The sequence below is a fragment of the Erinaceus europaeus genome, chromosome 11, assembly GCF_950295315.1.
Source record: "Erinaceus europaeus chromosome 11, mEriEur2.1, whole genome shotgun sequence".
Classification (NCBI taxonomy): Eukaryota; Metazoa; Chordata; class Mammalia; order Eulipotyphla; family Erinaceidae; genus Erinaceus; species Erinaceus europaeus.
In genome coordinates this window covers 48,795,448-48,821,270 of record NC_080172.1, presented here as the reverse complement: position 1 = coordinate 48,821,270, position 25,823 = coordinate 48,795,448, and the positions used below count along the sequence as shown (strand labels likewise).

The 25,823-nt window shown below is 56.4% G+C and overlaps 2 protein-coding genes across 4 annotated transcripts; both read right to left on the bottom strand.

Moving 5' to 3' along the window:
* Positions 1 to 464: 464 nt before the first annotated feature.
* Positions 465 to 8,144, bottom strand: EFNA3 (ephrin A3). 3 transcript variants are annotated; one of them, XM_007525337.3, is made up of 5 exons: positions 7,915 to 8,144; positions 2,467 to 2,786; positions 2,053 to 2,118; positions 1,780 to 1,857; positions 465 to 1,561 (listed from the first exon to the last, which is right to left on the bottom strand). In XM_007525337.3, the coding sequence occupies exons 1-5, from the start codon at positions 8,040 to 8,042 to the stop codon at positions 1,431 to 1,433; spliced, it is 723 nt and encodes a 240-aa protein (XP_007525399.1). In that variant the 5' UTR covers positions 8,043 to 8,144; the 3' UTR covers positions 465 to 1,430. The 3 variants fall into 3 exon arrangements, with proteins under 3 accessions (XP_007525399.1, XP_016044684.1, XP_016044686.1); XM_016189198.2 differs by having other exon boundaries at positions 1,780 to 1,854; positions 7,915 to 8,128; XM_016189200.2 differs by lacking the exon at positions 1,780 to 1,857 and having other exon boundaries at positions 7,915 to 8,127.
* Positions 8,145 to 21,636: 13,492 nt separating this feature from the next.
* Positions 21,637 to 25,258, bottom strand: EFNA4 (ephrin A4). The gene is made up of 4 exons (XM_007525404.3): positions 25,046 to 25,258; positions 23,088 to 23,383; positions 22,626 to 22,694; positions 21,637 to 22,231 (listed from the first exon to the last, which is right to left on the bottom strand). Exons 1-4 carry the CDS (start codon positions 25,156 to 25,158, stop codon positions 22,095 to 22,097), a joined length of 615 nt encoding a protein of 204 aa, XP_007525466.1. The 5' UTR covers positions 25,159 to 25,258; the 3' UTR covers positions 21,637 to 22,094.
* Between the last annotated feature and the right edge of the window lie 565 nt (positions 25,259 to 25,823).

The following is a 25,823-nucleotide window of genomic DNA, read 5'->3' as shown; positions in this document are numbered from 1 at the left end:
TGGGTTAAGCACAAGTGGTGTGAAGTGCAAGAACTGGCTTAAGGATCCCGGTTTGAGCCCCTAGCTTCCTACCTACAGGGGAGTCACTTCACAGGCAGTGAAGCAGGTCTGCAGGTGTCTATCTTTCTCTCCCCCTCTCTGTCTTCCCCTCCTCTCTCCATTTCTCTCTGTCCTATCCAACAACAAGGACATCAATAACAACAACAATAATAACTACAACAATAAAACAAGGGCAACAAAAGGGAATAAATAAATATTTTTTAAAAAGAGAGATGTTTTAGGACCCAAATTCTCTGATAACAGGGAAGATTAACCAGGCTCTGCTTTGGACTCACCCCTGGGCACCTCCCTGAAGGAGACAGGTTATGAACAAGGTGATCTGTTGGGACTCTGGGCCTATCCCCTCCTGTAGGGACCAGCAGGCAGCTTGTACAGAAGGCTGATAGTCCTTGGAGTCATACACATTATTTTTCTCTCCAGTTTATTTTATTTTTTTTAGACTAAGAGCAGAGTATGAAAGTCACAGCCAAAGCACTTGAAAAAGGCCCAGGGGGTGGGTGGCGGGGAACCACAGAGGAAGGGGGACAGTAGGCAGGGCAGAGCCTAGGAGTGTGGGGGGGGGTGTCCCAGCTCAGGCTGGGGAGGGTGTGTTGTTGTCTCCCGGTCTTTAAAAGTGTCTGTGCGTTGCATAGGTCCTGTCTTCACAGAAGACAAAAGAGGGGCCAGCAGGGTCCACCCCTGGGGGGCCCCAGCCTGGGGGGGAAGGGTCTGTAGCTAGAAGGGGACATCAAGGAAGGTGAAGAGTTGGGGAAGAAGGGACTCTGTCCGTCTGTACATTATATATAGAGATATAGAGTCTGTACATGCCAGCCTGGCGCCTGATACCCACTCTTGTCACCCTTGCCCACTGCCCACCCTTGGGGGGATCTGCTTGTAAACTTGGACTCCATCCAAACCACACAGTCCTAGGAGTGGGCTGAGGGGCGCAGGGGGGAGGAGGACAAGCTTATTGCTGTAAACTGGGGAGAGGGTAGCCCCTCACCCCTCTAGTCCCCTCCCTGTGCTCTGCCCCTGGAGGAGAGTGATGTGGGGGCCGCCACACTGGGAGGGGCTCCTGCTTGTTCTCTCTCTCTCTCTCTCTCAGGTATACTTGTCTCCTGGAGAGGGGACAAGGTGGGAGGGCACCAGGGGCCAGAGAAAGGTATTGGGGGGCAGGAAGTCCTAGGCACTGCCTGAGCACCCCCGAGTTTGATACCAAACAGGACCAGGGTCACTTGGGGTGGGTGGCTATGCCCGGGCCACTGCTGTGCCCTGCCTGTGGCAGGGGACGAACAGGCAGGCACAGGTGTCTACTGCCCATGCCATCCCTGGGCACTGGAGGAGGGCTCCCAGGCCATGCCCAACCCCATGTCTCCGGCTGAAGGGCAGAGCTAGGAAGCCAGTAACGTCATCAGAAAGAAGGCGATGCCCACGGCCAGTGGCAGGTGCTCCCGCTTGGGGCTGGTCCCACTGATGCTCTTCTCCAGCTTAGGCACCTGGGGGTTGGCGTCCTCAAAGTCTTCTGTGGACAGATGGACAGAGTGGTCAGTGCTGGGTGGTGTGCCTAACAGAGGGCATGGGTGGCAGCGGCAGCAGCAGTGGAGCCCCAGGGTGTGGCCACCCACAGGAAGGGGTGGGGAGGGCCCTGAGTCCCCAGAGGAAAGGCATGCAGGTGACAGGGCACCAGGGAGGGGGCTGCGATGCCAGCAGTGGCCACCAGAGGGCGCTGCGCAGACTCACCCAGCACGTTGATCTTCACATTAGGGCCCATGGTGAACTGGGGGAGAGTGGGGACCGGCTTCTCCCCGGAGTGCTCTGCTGCGGGGGTGGGGGTGGGGGTAGGGAGAGAGGAGGGGGACAGTCAGGGCCAGGGTCCCCTCCCTCTGCTACAGCTGGGGAACAAGTGCTCCTCACCTGTGCCCACCAGCCCCACCCCCAAGAGGAAGGGGTGGGGGAAGCCCCAAAGCAGGGGAAGCCAAGGATGGGGTGCGGCAGGGAGCCGAAGCTACTCACTGGAGGCACAGCAAACGAAGACCTTCATCCTCAGACACTTCCAGTGCAGGTTGTGGGTGGGCGTGGCTGCGGAGAGATGGAGCCTCAGTGTCTTGCTCCCAATGGACACCCCGAGTCCCTGTGAACCCCTTCTACATGCCCTCCTAGCCAGTGTACACCAGAAGTCCTCCTACCTTGGAAGTGGTGGGCTGTCAGCCGCACAAGGCTGGTTTCCCCCATCTATCTCTTTCTCTTACACACACCCCCCTAGAGCCCAGAGCTTGAGGCTCATCTCTGAATGTCCCTCAAAGGACAGTGGCTCTGCAACAAGGGGAAGGGGGTCTGTCACCTCTGAGCCTCCAGGTCAGGTTTCCCTGGCTACCGCAGAAAAAAAAACAAAAAACATCCTCAGGGTGCCCCCTAGCGGACACTCACAAATGTAGTAGTACTCGTGGCCAGCGTGGAACTCGTAGCCCAGCGAGAAAGCGCTGTAGCGCTGGAACTTCTCCGAGAACTTGATGGGGTTGTGTGGGGCATGTGGCCGATTGCACTCCCAGCGCTTGAAGCCCTGGCTGGCATTGCAGGTTCGGTAGCCAGCGCGGCTCACCATGTACAACACGTATTGCTCTGCCCCGCCGCCTGGGCCTGGGCCAGGGCCTGCGCCCGGCACCGCTGACGAGCTGTTGTAGTGAGGGCAGTAGATGTCCAAGTAGTCGTTCACGTTCACCTGCACTGTGTAGCCCTCGCGCCGCAGGCTGCGGGGAATGAGGAGACATGAGTCAGCTGTGGGGAGCCTGGTGCTCGCCTATGGGGGTCCCGAGCCCCGCCCCCAACCCCCCAAGCCTTAGGCCCGGTCCAGGTGCTGTTCTTTCACCGGCGGCCACCGGGGGGCAGCATAGGCTCAGGGAAGCCCGAAAGGAAGGGAGAAAGGGGGGGGCGGAGAGAAGAAGGGAACGTGTGCTATGGTTGCCACAGAAACGGCGCAGGCCCCAGCGATTCCAGACCCAGGCCCGGATTTCCTCCGTCCACCCCCTCTCACCACTGAGGATGGGGGGGATGGAGGGCAGGCGGGGGGGGGGGGATGGAGGGCAGGCGGGCGGGCACCAGCGGAGGAGCAAGGAAGGGCTCCTGTCCCGGGAAGCTGGGGTAACCCCCTCCCTTGCCTGCTCCCCACACTCCTCTGTCCATGCCCAGCACCCACCCAGCCACAGTCCGCCAGGCCCTGCCCTCCTCCCGCGTGGACACAGCTCACGCGCCCACACGCACAAGTTCCATGGCTCACACACAAATATGTCCACCGCCCACTCGGAGGCATCAGGAAAGCCAGGTTGTGTGCAGGGCCTGCATGCCAGCTCTTGGGGGGGGGGGGGCTCAAGCAGCTGAGCCTGCTCCATGTGTCCCCCAACACACACAGAGGCACACACTCTCTTTGCAGGTCTACTGTGGAGTCCTAGTGACCTCCTCCCCCCAGAGCACTGACAATTAGGTACCCAATCATTGGGCATGTCAGATCATGAAGGGGCAGGGACTCAGAGAAAGGGACACCCCTGTGGTCTGGGGCCCCCCAAAGCCGAAACTTCCCCTGCCCTGGCTGGGTCCCCAAGCCTAGAAGAAATGGCTGTGCTCTCACTGCCCTCATCCTCAGATGGGACAGAGGACAGATGCTGGGGCCCTTGCCATCCCCACTTACCTGGCTATATAGAGTGGGGACAGAGGAACAAATGAATGGGGAGGCTCCAAGAGCTGGGGGGGTCATCCCCCCCAGGGCAGCAATACACAGTCTGGCAGTGAGTGGGGAATGCATGGACCACCACCACACACACCCAAGGCATAGGGTACTTGGAGAGATGTCAAGTCACTGGGGTCTCTAAGTCCTGGGAACCCCCTGAGGGGAGGGACAGGTGGCCCAGGTCACCAGGCACCCTCTAGCTCCACAAATAGTAATTAGCTCCATTAGGGAAGCCAGCTTGGAGGCCTCTGGAGGGATGGCCTGGGGGTCCCTGCCTACCTTACCATTCCCCTTGTGGTCCTGGGCTACCCCCTGTTCCAGCTCCAAGCAGGCAGGTAGGAGTTAGTGCCAGAGTGCCCTGCTGAATGGGCATGGCCTCCTTGAGTCATGAAGAAATGCCACCAGCCTCACTTGGTTCCCACGGGAGTGATGGGTCACTTGGCCCCTCCCCAGCCCTGGCACTCAGGTGGGCAGGAATCTCGGCCTGGGGCACTGGGAGCAGGCAAACGGGTTAGACCAGGCCCAGCTCCCAGCTGCCTCCAAGGCTTGTCATCTCCAAACTTAGAGCTGACTGTTCCTCCCCCACAGGTTTTGGGAGGGACCCCCAGGTTGGGTGCCAGGCCTGGGGACACAGCCACACTGAAGCCTCTGTCCCTGAGCCTCTCCCAGACTTCCACTCTGCTCCCATGTGGCACCTTCTTGGGGCCCTGCCCAGGTTTTCCCTTGCACACACCCCATTCCAATAGAAATTAAGCCAAAGCCATAGGGAATGCCCACAGGTGCCTCAGTTTCCCCCAACCAGGCAGAAACAAACAGACGGAGAAGTGGCCACAGTGAAGATTGGCCATCTTTTACTGAGCCTGGTGTGGTGTGGCAGGGAGTGCCCCTGTTATGCCCTCCTGGTTGGGTATGGGGGAGAAAAGCCTGTTTGTGGGGTGGCTGTGCCCAGTTGGCATGTGGTGGCTAGGGGCAGAGGCACTGGGGGGCTGGAGTCTCCTGACACCACCTCCTAAGAGACCTCAATGACTGAGGCTGGAACGCTCTAATTGAATCTGTCAAGTGCCCAGGTAGGGGAAAGGGAGGTGCACTGAGGCTGGGCAAAGCTCCACAGCTAAGTCCTCCTCCAGGGCCGGCCTCCCAGCTGGAGCCACACCCCTACACTCCCACCGAGAACCTAGCTGGTACTGGAGCCCCCAGGTGCTGCCCCTCCAGTGGTCACTTCTCCACTCAGGGCCCCGAAGGCTTCTCACTTCCCTACCTGAAGTGGAAGCCCCCCACCCCATTACTAGGCCTCACACTCAGACCCCTCTCTTTCACCTCAAGGGCCAGAATGCAGTGGACTGGACTGCGGGGAGCAGGAAGAAGCAAGCCTCCCCGCTCCGGGGCAATCAAGCTCGGTAAACAGGGTGTATAACGAGGCCAGGGAGTAGGGACAGGATCCCCAGGGCCGCGCCAATAGCATCCCTGTCCCCATCTGTAGACTCGGGGAAGATCGCCTGTTCCCCCGGCCCTCCAGCGCCCACTCTGGCAGGCGAGACTGGGCCACGTGCTCGCAGCGTGGGGTCTGTGCCAGCTGGGGGGCACTCACCCCCGCCCCCGCGCGGGCCCCACCACCCCCGCCCAAGCTCCGCCTGCCCACGATGGGGGCTCCCCGAGCCCCACCTCCCTGCCCCTCCTCCTGCGACAACGGCGGCAGCGGAGGTTTATTGATCTGCAGCGGCGGAGAAGGGCGAGGGGCCCAGAGAGCTAGGCCTGCAGGGACGGGCGCAGGGCGACCCGCGGGGGAGGGAGCCACACTCCCTAGGCAGGGGGCGGGCAGGAGGACAGTAGGGAGCAGGGGGGCCGAAGGCCCGCAAGCGCAGACTGGAGAGGCGCAGAGGACCGGGCGGGCGGGGTGTGGGGTGGGAAGACACAGACCGCAGGGACTTAGTAGCGCCTCAATAAATATTTGCGAAGGGAACGTATGAATGAAAGAGACCAGCAACTGGAACCCTGGGGTGGGGGGCAGGACAGGGGCCGCGGCCGAGGCCTCTGGAGGTGGGAGAAAAACCCAATTGCCAGCGCAGGTCTGCCAGCCAAGGAGATGTAGTCCTGGGAGGGTGGGGAGTCCATTTGACCATCGGCCGCCCCCCAAATTAAATTTCTGGCTTGGGGGACCCCTGAGCCTCACACTGTCATGTCTGTCTCTGTGGGAGTCCCCAGTTTCTGGGCCAGACTGGGGGCAGGTCTAACCCATTCTGAAGGGGCCAAGTGCGGAGAGCGGGCCCACTACCCCCGGGTCAGTCCAGGAGGCCACCGCACGTGTCCCCTCGGCGCCCTCCCACGTGACCCCAGGGGGCGGGGTAGCAGGACCCCCTCCACGTGACCCCCTGGGGCAGAGACCCTCCGCACGTGATGGGGGAGCGGGAGCCCTGCTCACGTGACCGGGGGGAGGGGGCGCGAGCCCGTGGCGGTGCGGCCCCGCCCCCAGCTCCCCGGCCCTAGCTCCACTCCCGGCTCCGGAGCACGTCGCCCGCACGATTTATGGGGCCGCGGCTGCCGCAGTGAGGGAGCCGGGAAGCCCGGGCGCAGCGGCAACAAAGGCGGATGAGGCAGGCGGGGGCGGCGGCGGCCTCCGAGCCCGGGGTGCACCCCCACCTCTGCCCCGGCAGACCTGCAGAGGTGCGGGGGGAGCCAGACGGCCGGCTCCCAAAGCTGGGCTCCATCGCCCCCTCCCAAGGCTCTCACCCGCGACCAGGTGTATGCGGCGGAGGGGAGACTCATCAACAGCCCCCCCTACACACCCTCAGGCCATCCCCCACATCCCCGGGGATCCCGCTGCTTCTAAGAACCCGGAGATGCCCCGGAGGGGGGTGCCCCGGGGTGGAAGAGCTCAGGGGCTCTCACCTGCGCGCTCTCCACTCCCCGCCAGTCTCCAGCAGGGCGGGGGACGGACGACACGAAGCAGGGAGTCAGTCCCCTGCGCCCCCCGGAGTTCTCTGAGTCCCGCTCCGGGGGGGAGGGGCCGCATCCCCGCCCGCGAGGTTTCCATGGGAAGCGAGAGGGGGGCGTCGTGGACTCATCCCCACCCCCAGTCTGACACTCCGGGCGCGAGGAAGGAGAGAGGGGGAGGCGCGGAACCCCAAACAACAAAGAGCCGAGCGGCGAGCGACGGCCCCTCCCCCGGGAGGTTGGGGGTCGCGGCCGCCCGGCCCTCCCGGTCCCTTCTCCTGGGCTCCGCCACGGGCGCCCAGGTCGCCCCCCGGGGTGGAGATCCAGGGCAAAGCCGCCGCCGCCCGGACAGGTGTGTCAGTGACCGCCGTGTCCCCAGGGATCCCCCGACGCGCCGACAGACGGAGGCGGCCGGGGTGACACCCCGCGCAGCTCGGCGGGGAGGGGACGACAAGGGCAAGAGGACCTGGCCCCGCCGCCTACACCCTCCGCGCCACGCACCCAACACCCCGCACCCACACGGCTGCTCTGACACCCGCCCAGACGCGCAGGCAGCGGCCTCAGTCCCCTCCCCAACCCGGCCGACCGCCGACGCAGACACACAAATCAGCCGGACACACAGACACACTGACAGCGCCGCCGTCCCCAGCCCGGGCGCGTGTGTGTTTGTGACACGCCGATGGCTACCCGCCGCCTCCCCCTCGCGGGGCATCCACCTTCCCACCCGCGCCCGCAGCACCCCCGAGGGCCCAACCCGGCCACCTACACCACCGGGGCGCCCCCTTCCGCCAGGGTTCGGAGGGGCATTTCCGGCCTCAGCACTGGACCCCACTTTCAAAAGCAGGACCCGAGACAGAATCCGTAAAAGCCTGGGGCTGAAAACAGGTCAGCGCGAGCCCCGAGCCAGGCGGCCGACCCCCAGCTTACAGGGACCTCCAGCCCAGAACGCAGAAGGGGGGTGGCAGGCTGGGCTGGGGGCTGCGATCTCAGCGACGGGGGTGGGGTGGGGTGTCCCCAGGCAGCCTCCCCCGCGGTCAGCCTTCCTAACTACACCTCAACATGAACAACCCCCCAGTTTCACAGCCGCCTCCAGTGTGTGCCTCTCTTCGTCTTCAGCCCCCGCCCGGGGCCTCCCAGGACTGCCGCCCAGGTTCCCCAGGGCTCCCCAGGCCCACCCGCTCCCCACCCCGCCGCGGGCCCCGGGTCCCCGACCCCCGACTCACTGTTGGTTGGAGCTGTTCCAGTACACCGCATGCCGGTTCCCCAGAGCCCCCCCAGGCCCCTGGGCCAGCAGCGGCAGCAGCGGCACGGGCACGAGCAGCAGCAGCAGCAGCAGCGGAGCCGCCGCCATCCCCGGAGCCGCCGCCGCCGCCGCCCCCCGACTGAGCCCCGCGCTGCCGGCTCCGAGTTCCCCGGCTCCCCGCCGCCGCCGCCGGCCCCCCGCCCTAGGCCACGCCCCCGCCGGCCCTCCGCCTCTCGGGCGCGCCCCCGAGGCCCCGCCCCAGGCGCGCTCCCGCCAGACCCCGCCCAACTTGGCGGAGCGTGGGAGGTGGGGGTTTCGCAGCTTGGGGGGAGCCACCCGCTAGTCCCCAGCACTCCTAGCGCCCAGCAGGTCTGGCTGGCAACTGTCAGTCTGCCCTTGCAGCCCTGGTCTGGCCCTTCCAGGGGGAGGAACGGAGTGACCCAGACAGGGGGCCCCAGCACGTGCAGGCACCTTGTCTTAACCGTGGGTAGAAACATGAAAGCCGCTGGGTATCTGGCACTAGAATAAGGGGAGCTAGATACCCTCCTTCATAATCGCCTGACCTGTTGATCCTCCTCAGTGACCCCCGGGACCAGGAGCTCCCTATAAAGGCTGGAGTGTGCCCCCCCCACCAGCGGCCAGAAAGGCCCTGAGCACTGGGGATCACGGCTCACAGCTGAGGCTGGTTTTCTTGAAGGCTGGCTAGAGGACCCCGACTGCCAGGATTATCAGTCTTAGGGGGTGGAAGGACCTTGGGCAGAATAGGGGCCCAGGAGGCGGTGCAGCAACTTTGGACTTACTCTTGAGCATCAGGACCTGAGTTCAATGCCAGGCATTGCAGAGTGAAGCTCTAGTTATTTCTCAAGAGTCAACAAATTAAATCTTTTTAAAAAGAATTTTTAAAGATTTTTTTAAATATCCCCTTTTGTTGCCCTTGTTGTTTTATTATTGTAGTTACTATTGTTATTGATATCGTTGTTGTTGGATAGGACAAAGAGAAATGTAGAGAGATGGGAAAGACAGAGGGGGAGAAAAAGATAGACACCTTCACACCTGCTTCACCGCCTATGAAGGCAGGTGGGTATCTGGAGGCTAGAACTGGGATCCTTACGTCATTGCGTTTCTGCGTTTCGTGCCATGTGCGCTTAACCAGTTGCGCTACCGCCTGACTCCCAATAAATTAAGTCTTAAGAAAGAGAGAGGAGCCAGATGGTGGCGCACCTGGTTGAGCGCACGCATTAGTCTGCAGTATCTAGGTTCAAGTCCCCAGCCTTTACCTGCAGGGAGGGAAGCTTCACTATCGGTGAAGCAGTGTTGCAGGTCTCTATCTCTCTACCTACCTACCTACCTACCTACCTCTCTGTTTTTTCCTCTCCTTTCAATTTCTGTTTCTGTCCATAATAGATCAGACTCTTGTGGAGGTTTCTTCACGCCTCAACTCTGACCAAGGGCAGAACCAAGACTCCTTAGTCCCTGTCATCTTCACAGGTTCCCTAACACAAACATCATGGCAGCAGGAGCTGGACATAGATGCCCAGAGGCAAAGGACACAGGGGCACCCCAAGGTTCACAGATACACCAGGACAGGGACAGGCTTGTTCTGCTCACTTCTACTTGGAGACTAGCTGGAATTAACACTAGGGAGGTGGCCACTCTCACCTCCTTTTTTGGAGACACCCAGATTGCAAGTGATCAGCAGGACTGACAGGATGTCAGAACCCCAACCCAAAAATACAGGTGTCCCTATCTTTTTCTCTACTATGGGAGGTGCTGGGTGGAGGAGGGGTACCATCCAGAAGAACCTGGTGCCTAGCGGCTGCCAGCCAGAAACAAACTCTATCTCCCTGGTCCCCTTCACACCCTGGGAGGGATCTCTCCCTTCTCGGGAGTCAGAAAATAAATTAGGCCCCTTGGGGTGGGATTGAGGGACATTGCAAACAGCTCTCCCTCCCACCAGACTCCACATCCCTAGGGAGGTTTGTTTAACTCAAGCCATGCTAACCTGCTGGCTGCAGGTGCCACAGGCCCCGTCCCTGCCTGCTTCCCTACCTGCCCTGCAGGGTTTCTCTCCCAAGGGGCCCCAGCTGGCAGAGAGACTTAAATCCCTGCTTGTGGGATCAGGGATTTATTAGAGACAAGGGCCCACTTTTTTTCTTTTTGTTTTCTCGCTCTCTCTTTCTCTTTTTTTTTTTTTTTTTTGCCTACCGGGTTATCGCTGGGGCTTGGCGCCTGCACTATGAATCCACTGTTCCTGGAGGCCATTTTTTTCCCTTTTGTTGCCCTTGCTTTTATTATTATTGTTGTTATTATTGCTGTCATTGTTCTTGGATAGGACAGAGAGAAATAAAGAGAGGAGGGGAGACAGAGAGGGGGAGAAAAAGACACCTGCAGACCTGCTTCACTGCTTGTGAGGTGACCCCCCCCTTCCCCGCACGCAGATAGGGAGCTGGGGGCTTGAACTGGGATCCTTACACCAGTCCTTGCACTGGTCCTTGTGCTTGGCGCCATATGTGCTTAACCCACTGTGCTACCGCCTGGCTTGCCTGGGCCCATTCTAAAAAGCCAAGATACCCCTCTTTAGAATCTAGCACCCTGAGCGGAGGGTAGATAGCATAATGGTTATGCAAACAGACTCTAATGCCTGCCTCCAAAGTCCCAGGTTCAATCCCTGGCACTACAAGCCAGAGCTGTTAAAATAATAATAATAATAATAATAATAATAATATAATAATAATAATATAGCACCCTTACCATCCCCACCCCCATTATAACCAAGCCTTTCTCTCTAGACTCATATTCTCTGCAGTGCCCAGGCCCTGGCTTTGAAGTTCAGAGGCTCCATAGGACCGAGGCCTCAGTCCATGGAAATCTTTGTCTACCTGGGCTTCTGGATGGATGTGTTACTGCATGATCTAGGATTTTGTATTAATCAAAAAAGCACCCCCCTCCATGCAGACTCAGTCCTTAAAAATATTATATTCCACATATTTATCAATGAGAGAGGGAAAGAGAGAAAATCAGAGCATCACTTCGGCATATGATCTGCTGGAGACCAAACTTAGGACCTCACGCTTAAGAGTCCAATGCAGTAGCCACTTCCGTAACCTACTGGGTCACACCTTAGAGTGTGTCTCTTGGCATTGCTGCCTTTCTGTAAAGACCAAGGTGTGAGATCCTTCAGGGGGAGGTTGTCTTCTGTCTCCCCATCATCTTGAGGGAGATGGGGCTGAGAGCAGCTTCAGAGGGTCCCTGGTGAATCCTTGACAGTACCTCTAGCCAGGATGCTGGACCTATGTGGTGTCTCCCACTATAGGGTCTGAATTTCTCTAGGGATAGGAATCCTGTACTTATGATCTGGACCAATGTCCACAGGCCTGACATCCACACATCATTCTGGGGCCTCTCGAGCAGGCTTTCACCAGTAGGGTCTAGGCCTCTGTTTATAACAGTGATTCAGATTGTTCCTATGACCCACAGCAAAATGCATATTTCCTACTTTCAGTACTGTATGTGGTGTACACATATAATATGCATTCAAACACACAAATTCACATTTAACTGATAAAATTATTTTTGTTATATTTTTAACTTTTTAATATTTATTTATTTCCCTTTTGTTGCCCTTGTTGTTTTTCATTGTTGTTGTAGTTATTATTGTTGTTGTTATTATTGATGTCATCGTTGATTGGATAGGACAGAGAGATATGGAGAGAAAGATAGATACCTGCAGACCTGCCTCACCACCTGTAAAGTGACTCCCCTGCAGGTGGGGAGATGGGGGCTCGAACCAGGATCCTTACGCTGGTCCTTGCGCTTTGCACCACATGGACTTAACCCGCTATGCTACCGCCCAACTCCCTAATTATTTTTTCTTTTAATAATTTTATTTTATTGTCACCTCTTGGAGTTCCAGGCCATACTTTCAGATAGAAAGAGCAAGATAGAGAGGTGCAGTGAGAGGGAAAGAACCTATAATGCTTCCTTCAATGTGGTGGGGCTGGGTTTGAATCTGGGTCATGCACATGGCAAAGCAGCACACTATTCAGGTGAGTTCTGTTGCTGGCTCACATGAAACAGTTCTTATCCAGGCCAGAGAGATAGCATAATGGTTATGCAAAAGACTTTTATGTCTGAGGTTCTGAGTCCTAGGTTCAATCTCTGGCACCAGCAGGACTCTGATTAAAAAAAAAAAAAAAAAAAAGAACAGTTCCTTTCCTTGCTCTGATATTTTCTTTCTCTTCTTATTTTATTTTTAACTTATTTTTCCAGAGCGCTGTTCATCTCTAACTTATGGTGGTGCTGAAGATAGAACCTGGGATTTTGGGTGCCTCAGGCATGAAAATCTTTTGTATAATTATTATACTATCTCTCCAGTTCTCTTCTGCCCTATTTATTTATTTGATTACTTTAAGTGTTTTATTTTTAAATAATTTTTATTTATTTTGGATAAAGACAGAGAGAAGTTGAGAGGGAAAGAGGAGATAGAGAGAGAGACACCTGCAGCACTGTTTCACCACTCATGAAGCTTCCCCCCTGCAGGTGGGGACTGGGATCTTGAACCCTGGTCCTTGTACACTGTAATGTATGCTCAACAATGTATTCTACCACCTGACTCTGTTATTTATTTATTTATTTATTTATATTTTAATGAGAGAGATACAGAGCAAGAGACCAGAACATTGCTCAATTCTTGTGGTGGTGCCAGGGATTGAACCTGGGACCTTGGAGCCATAGCCATGAAAGTCTTTTTGCATACCTACTATACTGTTTCCCTGGCCCTGGCCTTTCTACTCTTAATCTCTCTCTCTCTTTCTTTTTTCCAAAATAAAATTAAAACAGATCGAGACCTAGAAGGTTGATTTGGTCACCCACAGTTACTCAGAACCTAACGTTGAAGCCCTGGTGGCTCAGGCCTGGGCTCTGTGGACACCTCCTCCCTGTAGGCCTCAGGCCTGGCTGGTGGCTCAGCTCTCCATGGAGCTAGTCTCCAGGGCTCAAGCCTTCCTTCTCCTTGCCTGCAGACTCTACCCTCTGACTCCCCAGGCTCACTACCACCCTGCTGGCTGCCATGTTCCCTGAGGGGACTCAGGCCTCTGGGGCCCCCAGCAGTAAGCAAGCAGGTTGGCTGTAGAGGGTGCTCAGGCTGTGTAGCTCCAGGAACAGCGTGTGGCAACCACAGAGCTGAGCTGTGTTCAATAAATCATGGCGGCTGGGGCTGGGGGAGGGGGAGGCTGGCAAGGGATGGGGGGTGCCTAGATAAATAATGCATTAAACAAACAAACAAGAAATCTGAGAGCAGGGGAGGCAGTCTTCCGCTGCTGGCATGAAATATTCACAGGCTCTGCACCTTGCATGGGGGACCACGTGGGCACGTGTGGGTAGAAGTGTGCAATGCCCTGCCCTGTCAAAGACACACACATGCTAGAACTGGGGGGTGGGGCACAGGGAGAGGTGCTGGTGTGTGGCCCAGAAATTAGAATGTCCAGCTAGGTAGGTAGGGTTCAGGCAAGACAGCTTTGGTTCTGGTCCTTCCCAGATCCTTCTAGAGAGTCCAACAGACCCAGGAGCCTGAAGCAGGAAGCTTTGCTGGGTGTTTCTCTGGAGGTGTGCGCAGTGTTTGGAGGGAGGCAGGCAGTGAGGCTTAGCAGCTAACAGGAAAGGCTTAGGTCCCCAAGTCTGTTCTACCAGTGACTGCTGCTTCACCACTTGTAAAGTAGGGACCAGAGAACCCTATGAGGAGGAGTGGGTTGTGAGAATTAAGATGGGTGTCTGGATGCCGGGAAGTGGCTTATCTGGTAAAGCACACGTGTTATCATGTGTGATGACCCAGGTTCAATAGCCTGCTAACTACGTGGGAACAGCTATAGTGGGGAAACTTCAGGAGAGGTGGAAGAGTGCTGTGGTGTCTTTTCTTCTCTCTCTCTAATTCTCTCTCACCCTGTACTTAAAAATGGCTGCAAGGAATAGCAGAGTTGTACAGGGACTAAGCTCCATTAATAACACTGGTGTGTGTATTGCGGGGGCCAGGTGGAGAAGCTCTGTTTTGCCAAGTGTATGACCAGGTTTGAGCCTGGCCTCTACTGCACTAAAGGAAGCTTCAGTGCTGTGATGCCTTTCTCTCTCTCTTTCTCTACCTGTCTCTATCTTTAAAAAAGAAAGAAAGAGAGAGAGAGAGAGAGAAAGAAAGAAAAAAAAATCCATGCCTGGAAAACCTGAGTACCAAGGGCTGGGCAGTAGCGCAGCAGGTTAAGCACACATGGAGCAAAGCTCAAGGACCGGCATAAGGATCCCAGTTCGAGCCCCTAGCTCTTCACCTGCAGGGGGGGGTCGCTTTACAAGTACTGAAGCAGGTCTGCAGGTGTCTATCTTTCTCTGCTCCTCTCTCGATTTCTCTCTGTCCTATCCAACAACAACGACAGCAATAACAGTAAAACCAAAACAAGGGCAACAAAATGGGAAAAATAGCTTCCAGGAGTAGTGGATTTGTAGCACTGGCACCAAGCCCCAGTGGAGGCATAAATAAATAAATAATAAATAAATAAACTAATAAATAAAAAGACAAGAGTGGTCTGGGAAGTGGTGCAGTGGATAAAGCATTGGACTCTCAAGCATGAGTTCCTGAGTTCAATCCCTGGCAGCACATGTACCAGAGTGATGTCTGGTTCTTTCTCCTCTTCTCCTTTCTCATTAATAAATACAATATTCAAAAAAAAAAAAAAGAAAAGGAAGTCTTTAAAAAAACACCTGAGTACCATATTTAGGACTCAGGAGGTGGAAGGTTAATGGAAATCCTAGCATTATCAGTACTTATTGTGGTGTGTGTGTGTGTTTCTCCAGCTTTGGCTTATGGTAGTATGGGGGCTTGAACTTGGGCCCTCAGAACCTTTGGCATGAAAGTGATTTATATAAACACTATGCTCTCCCCCCAGCCCAGCATGTTTATTATTAAAAGGTTATTGGGAGTCAGGCGGTAGCACAGAGGGTTAAGCGCACATGGTGCAAAGCACAGGACTGCCATAAGGATCCTGGTTCGAGCCCCCGGCTCCCCACCTACAGGGGAGTCGCTTCACAGGAGGTGAAGCAGGTCTGCAGGTGTCTGTCTTTCTCTCCCCCTCTCTGTCTTCCCCTCCTCTCTCCATTTCTTTCTGTCCTATCCAACAATGACAACATCAATAATAACTACAGCAATAAAACAACAAGGACAAGAGGGAATAAATAAATAAATATTTAAAAAAAAGGTTATCTCTGATCGGTGAAATAGCTCACTTAGAAAGTGTGTTGCTTTGCCATCTGTGCACTTGCCCTACCCCCTTGCACTGAAAGACATTTTGGGACTGTGGTCTATCTATTATCTATCTATCTATCTATCTATCTATCTATCTATTTTTTAAAAAAGGAGGGGCTGGGGAAATGGCATAGTGGTTATCCAAAGACTTCCATGCCTGAGGGTCCAAAGTCTCAGGTTTAATCCCCAGCACCTCTATAAGCCATAGAACTGAGCAGTACTATGTAGAGAGAAAGAGAGAGAGAGAGAGAGGGAGAAAGAGAGAGAGGAAGAGGTGACAGTGTGGTGGTGCACCTGGTTGAGCACACATTACAATGTGCAAGAACCTGGGCTCAAGCCCCTGTCCCCACCTGGAGGGGGAAAGCTTTACCAGTGGTGAAGTAGGGCTGCAGGTGTCTCTCTATCTCTCTCCATCTTGATTTCTGGCTGACTGTATCCAATAAAGATAATAAAAAATTTTAAAAAAATAGAGAGAAGGGGAGTCAGGTGGTAGTGCAGTGGGTTAAGCACAGATGGCGCAAAGCTCAAGGACCAGAGTGAGGATCCTGGTTCAAGCCCCTGGCTCCCCACCTGCAGGGGAGTCACTTCAAAGGGGTGAAGCAGGTCTTCAGGTGCTCCCCACCTGCAGGGGAGTCACTTCACAATCGGTGAAGCAGGTCTGCAGGCATCTATCTTTGTCTCCCCCTCTGTCTTCCCCTTCTCTCTGTCCTATCCAACAACGACATCAATAACTACAATAAAACAACAAAGACAAGGAGTCGGGCAGTAGTGCAGCGGGTTAAGAGCACGTGGCACAAAGTGCAAGGACCAGCGTAAAGATCCCACTTAGAGCCCCGGGCTCTCCACCTGCAGGGAGTCACTTCATAGGCGGTGAAGCAGGTCTGCAGGTGTCTGTCTTTCTCTCCCCCTCTGTCGTCCCCTCCTCTCTCTATTTCTCTCTGTCCTATCCAACAATGATGATATCAATAACAACAACAATAACTACAACAACAATGAAAAAACAAGGGTAAGAAAGGAAAAATAAAAAATATATATGTAAAAATTAAAAAAACAAGGACAACAAAAGAGAATAAATAAATAAATAAATAAATATTAAAAAATCTTTAAAAAGAGATAGTGAGAAGAGAAAGGAAAGGGAGGTCATCTGGGGGCATGGGTGGTGGCACAGTGGATAGAGACTTTGATTCTCAACGTAAGGTTCTGAGTTCAACCACTGGCATCCCATGTGCCAAAGTGAGTCTCTTCTCCATCTGTCTCATTAGCAGATACCTCCTCTCCCACTAGTGCTGCTCAGTTCTGGCTTATGGCGGTGGAGGGGATTGAACCTGGGACTTTGGAGCCTTAGGCACTAGAGTCTCTTTCCATAATCATTATGCTATCTCCCCCACCAAATAAATAAAATCATTTTAGTTTTTTTGCTTCCAAGGGTTATTGCTGGGGCTCAGTGCCTACACTACGAATTCACTGCTCCTGAAGGCCATTTTTCCCATTTTGTTGCCCTTGTTGTTATTGCTATTGTTGCCATTGCTGTCGTTGGATAGGACAGACAGAAATCGACATAGGAGGGGAAGACAGAGGGGGAGAGAAAGACAGACACCTGCAGACCTGCTTGACTGCTTTTGAAGTGACCCCCCAGCAGGTGGAGAGCTGTGGGCTTGAACCCAGATCCTCGTACTGTTAATTTTATCATTGGTGTTGTTGATGGATAGGGCAGAGAGAAATCAAGAAATGAGGGGCAGACAGAGGGGGAGGGAAAGATAGACACCTGCAGACCTGCTTCACTGCTTGTGAATCAATCCCCTGTAGGTGGGGAGCTGGGGGCTTGTGCCAGTCCTTGCACTTCGCACCATGTGTGCTTAACACTCTGCGCTATGGCCCGGCCCCTTTAATCTTTTTTTTTTTTTTTAAGTTATGGGGCCAGGTGGTGGCACACCTGGTTGAGCACACATGTTGCTATGCACAATGACCTGGGTTCAAGCTCCCATTCCCACTTGTAGGAGAAAGCTCCTTGAGTGGTGAAGCAGTGCTACAGGTCAGATGTCTCTGTATCTTTCTTTCCCTTCTTCTCGATTTCTGGCTATATTTCTCCAATAAATAGATAAAAATAACAGGCATGCTACCATGTGCAAGGACCCACTTTCAAGCCCCTGGTCCTCATCTGCAGTGAGGAAACTTCACAAGTGATGGAGCAGAGATGTAGGTGTCTCTTTCTCTCCTTTTCTACCTCCTCTCTCCACTCAATTTCTCTCTTTATTTTTCTTTAAATCAGTAAATGAAAATATTTTAAAAAGTGAAAATCAGATGAGGTCAGAAGAAATTGCAGCCAAAATAAAGACCTGTCTTTCCTAGCCTGTGAACCCCGGCACCCCTGGTCTTTGCCTCAGAGCCTCCCCTTATCCCTGAAAATCTCCTTAGATCCAGATTCTCTTCTTCTTGACACCAAAATGTAGAGTAAGAGTAAGCGGCTGCAAAATGACAACAGGAGCCAGAGTAATCTGAGTGTCACAACCATCCCCACTCCCACTTCCTGCCACCTCCATCCTCTCTGCTGGCACCCCCACCCCCAAATCTCAGCTCAGAGTTTGAGAAAGGGCTTCTGGACAAAGATGGCTATGCCTGGGCAGGACCCAGGGAAGAGGCAGCACAGAGTGGGTGGGGAGAATCCAGACTGGGCGGAGTCCCAGGAGCCTCCCAGTGCACCCCAGCATTCCCCAACCTTCTCATGTCCCCTGGAAAGGATCCCTGCGGGAGAGAGCCAGCAGACAGGTCTGAGCCAGCCTGCTCCTCTGCAGAGAAGAACTTGCTGGGGAAGGGGGTCTGACATCCTGGTGGGGAATAGTGGTTTCAATCCCCCTTGTCTTCTCTAGGGGTCCAAAGGGCAGAAAGTACTATGCCAGGCATCCTATGGTGACCGAGCATCCCTTCATCTCCCTAGGCCCACCTGCTGGCTTGCTTCTACCAGGTGTCAAGGGTCTGTGCCCCTAGGTGTGGAGGTGGTGCCTGCCCATCCCTCCCCAAGGAGCCATCCTCAAGCCTCGGCTTCCCTCCCCGGGCTGGGCAGGTTCAGGCTGATCTGCATAGGAGCTCCACAGCAAACATGGGGCTGTAATAAAACCACAATGTGAGTACAGGAGAAAAGGGATTCTAGACACAGAGAGGCTCAGACTACACACACACACACACACACACACACACACACACACACACACCAGACAGCTTGGCCAGGGCAGAGAGACCTGATCCTAAAACCCCCACTGAATGTGCCCCATCTCACTTGCAGAAAATGTTGTTGTCCTTCAAGCCCCATTCCTTGTGACAACCTGCTCCCCACATGCTCACGGCACTGTGTCATGCATTCTGGTAGCATGTGCACTTGGCATCTCAATGATAAGTTGGATGGTGTGGCTTCTCCAGCAATGCCAGCTTGTTAGGTAGGTCTGGAGTGAGAACATGGCCTGGTCATTAGCTAGCAGGACAGGTTCATCGTTAGGTTGGTGCGTAGAGACCCCCATGCAGAAGCCTTCAGAAGTTGAGCGGGTAGCCAGCACCTGCTACTCTGGCCTCAGGCCCCATCCTCTGGTCCCTTGAAGCCCTGGACTCTTTCCTCGAAAGTCCCTCAGTGTGAGATCAGAGGTTTGATGGCTGGGCAAGGGTTCATGGCACCTCATTAGTGTTTAATTGGAGGAAGGAACCCCTCTGGTGGGCAGGCCTGCTCCTGGCTGGGAAGAGGCGATCTTTGCTCTAGCACCTGCCAGGAGTGGTGGGCATCTGGCCCCAGAGGCCCTCAACCCAGTCAGGTCACCTCCCTCTCCCTACCATCCATTTTGCCAAATCAGTCTCCAGGCAGTGCAGACAAGTCCGCCCCTGACATCTGTCACCAGGCATCCAGAGGGACTCAGGCTCCACTGCCTGTCCCCTTCAGCCAGGCTGTGCCTCCTCCCAGACCAAGGGAATGATTGAAGTTGGGGAGAAGGATGAGCTAGGTGAGGAACTGGACAACTGAGAGATAGAAATAGAGATAGAGAGAGCGCAGAGCCATGGAGGCAGGGTCTCTGGATACAGACAGCGACAGGATGTGGCGACGTCTGCCCAATTTGACCTTAAGTGAAGGGAATGCAAATAAGATGCCGACCACATGCAGATGAGCTAGAGGATCTCCGAATTAACATTCTCCCTGGTGGCAGCTCTACACCCACGACCCCCACAGTCACCCAACTCTCCTCTTAACTTTCCTGGGTTTCCTAGTCCTGACCTTGACTTTGAAGAAGAAACAGGACTTCAGAAATGGGATAGAGCTCCGTGGGACCAGGGCTGCGGGGTGGAGACTCTGAGCCCCACCTGGGCACCCCAAACCACCCCCTACCTGCAAGCTGACATTGGTGCTGCAACACAGACCACTGGTGGGGTTAGGCTGGGAAGCACGGGTTGCTGTGGGGACCCCTCCCCACATCCAGGTCTGAGCCAATGGTTGCCAACACTGATGACCTCATGCATGCCCAGCCCTGGAGTTCATCTGGCTGGTGGGGAGGTGGAGTACACCCTCTCCTGCAGCATCATGGGGGGCAGGGGGATTTCCATGCCCCCCAGCAGTGACCACCTGATCAAGGAGGTCACTGGGAGCTCACAATGTGATGAATGATTAACTAGAAGAGAAAGGAATGAGAGAAAGGAGAGATAAGAGAGAGACGGTCACACTAGGATATCAACACTTCAGGGCTTAGTTTCGCACCAGGTTTGTATGTCCCTGGAAGTGTGGTTTGGAGTCCCAGCAGAGACGAGTCACAGGGTGCTAGGGGCAGGTAGAGACTACAGCTTTACTTCTGTTACAGCTAGAGAAGAGGGCAGGTCCAGCAAACTGAGGGCCCCACCCTCGGCCATCTAGCGCAGCTGTTTAGGGGAGACTGGTGACGCCCCAAAACCGGCAGGCCTGCTCAGCCTCCTGGAACCGCGCCCCGCAACACGCCTGGAGGACTCGTAGGAGGTGGGGCCCGTCGCACGAGGACTGCCCCAAGAACGAGTGAACTGGGCTCCAGCTTTCCACGGAGTTGGGGGCGCACCCCAGGAAGGAGTGAGATGTCTACTCCACCAGCAGGGAGCAGAGTGAGTGTGCAGTCTGGTTTGGCTCCGAGACTTCGGACTCTTGTCCAGATCCAGCAACTGAATGGCTGCACCCCAAGGTGTCAGAACATGTGGGGGCGTGCGTCTGACCAACGGGGCGGGTGTGTCAGCTCAGGAGCAAGCGCCCTTGAACTTGCCCAGAGCCTCTGGGGACCTAATGAGGGGGGTGGGGGTGGGGGCTTTTAATCTGTAGCCCCTGTCGTCCGTGCCCAAGGAGGGATGGTATTCCGGTGACATTGAGACACCCCTAGGATGACAGCAGATTTGAAACTGGAACCCAGGACCAGAAGAGCAAACCCACAGCTCAGACTCCACCCTCCCTGCATCCTAGAGTTAAAGCATGATTTTGGAGGCCCCCTTGGCACGGCCTTTTCAGAATAGCCTGGAATAGGGTAGGGGGCTGCACCCCCACCTCCTGTATGCTTGTTTGGGGTGCTGTCCCTCACCAGGGCCCTAACCAGAGAGGGTGGGTGTGACTCAGGTGTGCAAGGGTAGGGGAGGGGCTCGTGTCCCAGCTCGTCTGGATCCCCCTCCCTCCTGTGTTCACACGCTGCCTCTCACTGCTGCGGCAGCTCTAGCAAGCTAATCAGCACAGCATCCACCTATCGATCGCTGGCTACGTGCCAGGTGGGTGGCACTGAGCCAGGGGAGGATGCGGGGTATCGGGCGAACATCCAGCAGGACTGCAGGGAGGGGAAGGGGCACTCCAACCCTGGCCCCACCCTGACACTGTCCAAAAGGAAGCCACAGGGGGCTCATGGGTCACCCCTACACACACACAGCCTGGCCGAAAAGAGTTGGGAGAGGCAGGGGAGTGGGGCTAGAAGTACAAGGGACCCTCCCTGCTCTGCCCCACCCCCCTTCCTTATAAAAGCGTAGAACAAAGAGGACGCTAGGGAGGGAGGCTTTGATCCGACCCCACCTCCCCAGTTCTAGGCCAGGCACCGCCCAGAGTGCCCTGAAGGGTGGGATGCAGGCATCTGGAAACCCAGGTGCTGCCCCTCTGCCGCCCCTCCTCCTGCCCACTGCTAGGCTGGTGCTACTTGAGCAGAACGCAGGCCATGTCCCCAGTGGGAGGGCTGTCAGCACAGCAGCCTCTGCCCCAGCCAGCTCAGGAAGCTGGTGAGGCAGGTGCGAGAGCACGCCAAGCTCCACAGCTGCTGCTGGCGGTCACCCCATGCCACCTCGAGGGGTGCCCACCGAAGCCTGGCAGGCAAGGCCCAGACACAGCTGGTGTGGGGGTCAGGCCAACGCAGACTGAGCTCAAAAGCCACGGGGGGGGGGGGCATCAAGCAGGAGGGAGCAACAAAGAGAGGTGATTTATTGAGAGATTGGTCCAGATACTTATAAAAATACAAATTGACATGATATTCAACCTCATGGAATTGTCCGTCTTCACAGAAGACAAGTGAGTGACCCCTGGGGAGGAAGGTGCTGGCCACCCCAGGAGAGGCCCAGTAAGCACAGGGCACCACAGATGGCAGGCCGGGGTGTACTCACTGCCTGGCCTGGGCAATCCACCCATCCTTAGGTCTGGGGCCTTGGCTCCCAGCAGGCTCTGGGCCGTGGATCCACCACACCAGAGTCTCACATCCAAGCAGCTGGCAGGGACCCTTTGCTGGCCTGGGCAGGGCTCTAGTGTGTCCAGGACTGTTGCACTCCACTCTGGCTGTCAACCAGGTAACAGCACTGTCACTCGTCCACCATCCTATCCAGCTTGGCATTCGCAGCTCAGGTGGCAGGAAGGGTCAGTCAGCTCAGAAGGCTCTTAGGAGACGCAGAATTGGGAGCAGCAGCAGCAGCAAGAGGCAGAGGGGACTGGGTGCGCTCCCTCCTTGCCACCCTGATGTGCCACTCTCTCCAGGGCTCCCAACTGGGTGGGCAGACTCTGATTCTGTGAGGGGGGAGGGATGACACTGCTGGTGTGTGCTGATATTACCCATACCACCTCCAGCAATTCACTCTGGTCCTGAACCAGCCAGTCCCTTCCTGTAACCATCCACATCCTATCCTCTAAGGCTTGCTTCCAAGTCTCCCCACATTCTCACTACAGACACCCAGCCTTTGGCCCTGCTTAAGACTGGAGTGCAAGATCCCAAAAAGCTGAATAAGGTGGCATATCAGGGTCTATCACTCCAAGGTCCCCCTTTATATCCCCTCTCCCAGCTCCTAGATGACTTCTTGCTGCCATAGTTGGACACAACAATTAAGAAGGATAAGACACAGCTTGGCACCCCCAGAGCCCCATACTCCCACAGCCCCTCCCTAACCCTCCCCCCCCAACTTACTGCTCTCCTTGCAGCACACAGACACCTGCAGTCTCAGGCACTGGCCAGGACTCTCTGGACTGGGCACAGCTGGGTGGTGGTGGGCACACAGGAGGAAAGAGTCACAGCTACATGTCACCCAAGCTGAAGCATCCTCAGAACTCTGCCTGTCCACCATGCACCTCTCCTCCTCTCTGGGAAGCTCTGGCTTATTTGAGGCCACCCCCAGGTGCCAGGCCCTGTTAGCACCCTCACCACATCCACCTCCTCACTTCTCCTGCTTTCTGTTTGTTTGGGTCCACTTTAGGTACCCCCATCAATGCTGTTCTAAGCCCCCCACTATATGTTTCATTCCCAGCCTTCTCTTCCCCCCCACCCCCTCACCTCAGGGCTCTCTGTCTGGAAGGCTGAAGGAGTCAGGGAGCCCTCCCCCCACTGCCCCCTTGGGAGTCAGCCTGCCTGCTGCCTGCCTGCCTCACTCACAGATGTAGTAGTACGTTTCTCCAGGCAGGAACTCGAAGCCCAGGGAGAAGGGTGTGAAGCGCTGGATCTTCTCTGAGAAGCGAACTGGACCTAAGGGAGCGAAGGGCCGGGCACAATCCCAGCGCTTGAATGCCCGGGGCCCCTCTGCCCGGCAGGCCTCGTAGCCGTACCAGTCCACCATGTACAAGGAGAATCTCTCAGGGCCTTCAGGTGGCCCTGGGCCTTCGTAGTGTGGGCAGAAGATGTCTAGGTAATCGTTGAGGTCCAGCTCCACCACCGCATCACCCCGGAGCAGCCTGCGGGTGAGGAGTGCAGGTGAAGACTAGAGGCTGAGCTGCAGCTGCCCCTTCCCCAGATGGGTGCAGCACCCATGCTCGAGGAATGCCTGGGTGGCAGGGATGGCCAGGGGCACAGATCTGGGCAGGGGATGGGCACAGCATCCTGGAGAGTGATGCAGAGGACATGCACAGCCCCTGCTACAAAGATGGCCCCAGCAAACAAAGTAGGTGGAAGGGACTTCCGGCTTTCATCCTGGGAGGGTGAGGAAGTGCCACTCATGGACAGGGGCCCCTAGCCACATATTACCCAACCTGAAGCATCCTCAGAACTCTCTGCCCTGTCTCTAGGAGCTGCCTGTCAGGGGAGGCAGCTAGGATGGAACAGGTTGTCCCCCACTGCATCAAATATAGCCTGAGCCACAGTGTCTTTCCCAACACATACACACACACACACACACACACCCAGCTTGACTTGTGAAAGGCTTCTCACTGGGTGGTCCTAGGACCACCTGCATCAGGATTTCTGATTAGAAATGCAGAACCCAGGGCCCAGGGCTCAGAAGCCCAGCCTTTGTTTTGTTCCACAGCCACCCCCCAGTGCCTGGAAATGTGTCCCCGGCATGAAGACGTGCCTCCACCAATGTCTGTGGGCTGATTGAATGAACCAGCAACCTCAGGGTATGCAGGGGCAGGAACCTGAATTTTTAACCAGGCCTCCAAGTGATTCAGGGGCACTGGTCTGGAACAGAGAGAGAGGCATTCAGAGCCCAGGGAGTAACAATAGCTCTGCCATGCAAGGCATTGGTATTGTAATAACCTGTCTGCTCTCCCAGGGGTCTCTGGGCTCCCAGAGGCCATGAGATACTCGCTTTGGAATCCCAGGAGCCTCGCCCAGGTTCTGGCACCTGGCAGCCACAGAGTGAACAAACGGACAGAGACAAATTGTCTCAAGCTGAAAATCAGAAAGGAAAACAGATGGAGAAAGCGGGGAGACGTGGGGAGGAGGATGGAGACAGCAAGAAAAAAAGAAAGAAAACATCGGGGTGCACAGCTAGGCAGCTCAGGAAAAGGAAAGGAATGGTGATGTGTGTGTGCACACCCCGCACCTCCTACTTACTCCTCCTTCCCAGAGCCCGGCTGACTTCCCAGCCCATTTTGCAGATGAGATAACTGAGGTTGGCGAGGTCAAACGACTCACCTAAAGGTGAATCAGCCACAAGGGCAGAGCTGAGATTGGACATACAGCTAAGGAAGAGGTGGAAGTAGGGGTGGCTAGGAGCCCCTGAACCATCCACCCCACAGTAGGGAACCTCAGAAGCAGTGGGCGACACCTCAGCTCTCTCACTGCACTGCATCTACCTTCTCCCTCTAGGCCGGGGACCCCCGGCTAGCGAGCGAGGGGGCGGGGCTCAGAGTGCAGAACCGAGACCCCCCAGCTCCCAGCGCCCAGCCTCCACCCAGCGCGTTCCCGGCCCGGGTCCCCGCCCGCCCCCCAACACGTGCGGGCGGGGGGAGCCCCGGGGCGCGTCTCGCCCCTCCCCCTCCCCCGCCGACTCGAACAAAGGAGCCCCGGCGCGCGGCCGGGCCCGGGCGGCGCCGCGCACGGAGCGCCGGTCGGGGGCGCGCCGGGTCCGGGGGCGCGCGGCCCGGAGGGTGGCTGGCGGGGTTCGGCCCGGCTACCTGGGGTTACTGGAGTTCCAGTAGAGGGGGTGGCGGAGGCCTGAAGCTCCCGGCAGCGGGCAGCCGAGCAGCGCGGCCCAGAGGACGGTCGGCAGCAGGGGCAGCAGCCGCATCGCCCCCGGCTGGGCTCCACCGAGTCCGGACCGGCCCGGCCCGCTCCTCCGCGCTGAGCTAGGCACCGAGTGGGGCGCGGGCGGCGTGGGGGAGGGGCGCGGGCCGCAGCGCGGACACGCCCCCCGGCAACTTTCCACCAATGGCGGCGCAGTCCCGCCTCCGCATTCACGGCCAACTCACTTTAACCCTCTGCGCGCTGCGTCGCGCTGCCAGTGGGCTCCCGCCGTCCAGCCGGAGGGGTGGGGTGTGGGGCCCAGAGCCGGGGAGTTGCTAGAGGGAGCCCAGGTCCGCCTGAGAACTGGGCAAGTCTTACAGAAACTCAGTTGCTTTTACTAAGGGAACGCTCTTTGCCCTGGAGAGGAGAGTGTAGGCGCGTGGGAGTCTCCCCGAGCCCGGAGCTGCCACCTTCCGCCTTGCACATTGGAGACCAGCGCTGGGGAAGGGGCAGATCGCGTCCTGGCACCCCCGGCCTCAGAGGCCCCTGGGCGTCACGGGAGGGCGGGCGGCTCTGTCCTGCCCGCACCCCCACTCTGGGGTGGGGGCCCCGTCTAGAAGACAGCAGTGAGGTGGTGGCGGCCTGTACAAAGCACCTTTGTTCCCCAGTCCTTGGGTGGGGGCGGGGGTGGGGAGGAGGCAGGTGTGCGGCCTCGGGACTGTGGGAGCC

Coding starts and splice junctions, on each gene's coding strand:
- EFNA3 (XM_007525337.3), bottom strand. CDS start 8,042: ATGGCGGCGGCTCCGCTGCTGCTGCTGCTGCTGCTCGTGCCCGTGCCG. Junction 2,787..7,914: donor TGGAACAGCTCCAACCAACA/GTGAGTCGGGGG, acceptor CATTCCCCGCAG/CCTGCGGCGCGAGGGCTACA. Junction 1,562..1,779: donor TGTGAAGATCAACGTGCTGG/GTGAGTCTGCGC, acceptor ATCTGTCCACAG/AAGACTTTGAGGACGCCAAC.
- EFNA4 (XM_007525404.3), bottom strand. CDS start 25,158: ATGCGGCTGCTGCCCCTGCTGCCGACCGTCCTCTGGGCCGCGCTGCTC. Junction 23,384..25,045: donor TGGAACTCCAGTAACCCCAG/GTAGCCGGGCCG, acceptor CCTCACCCGCAG/GCTGCTCCGGGGTGATGCGG. Junction 22,695..23,087: donor AGAAACGTACTACTACATCT/GTGAGTGAGGCA, acceptor ACCACCACCCAG/CTGTGCCCAGTCCAGAGAGT.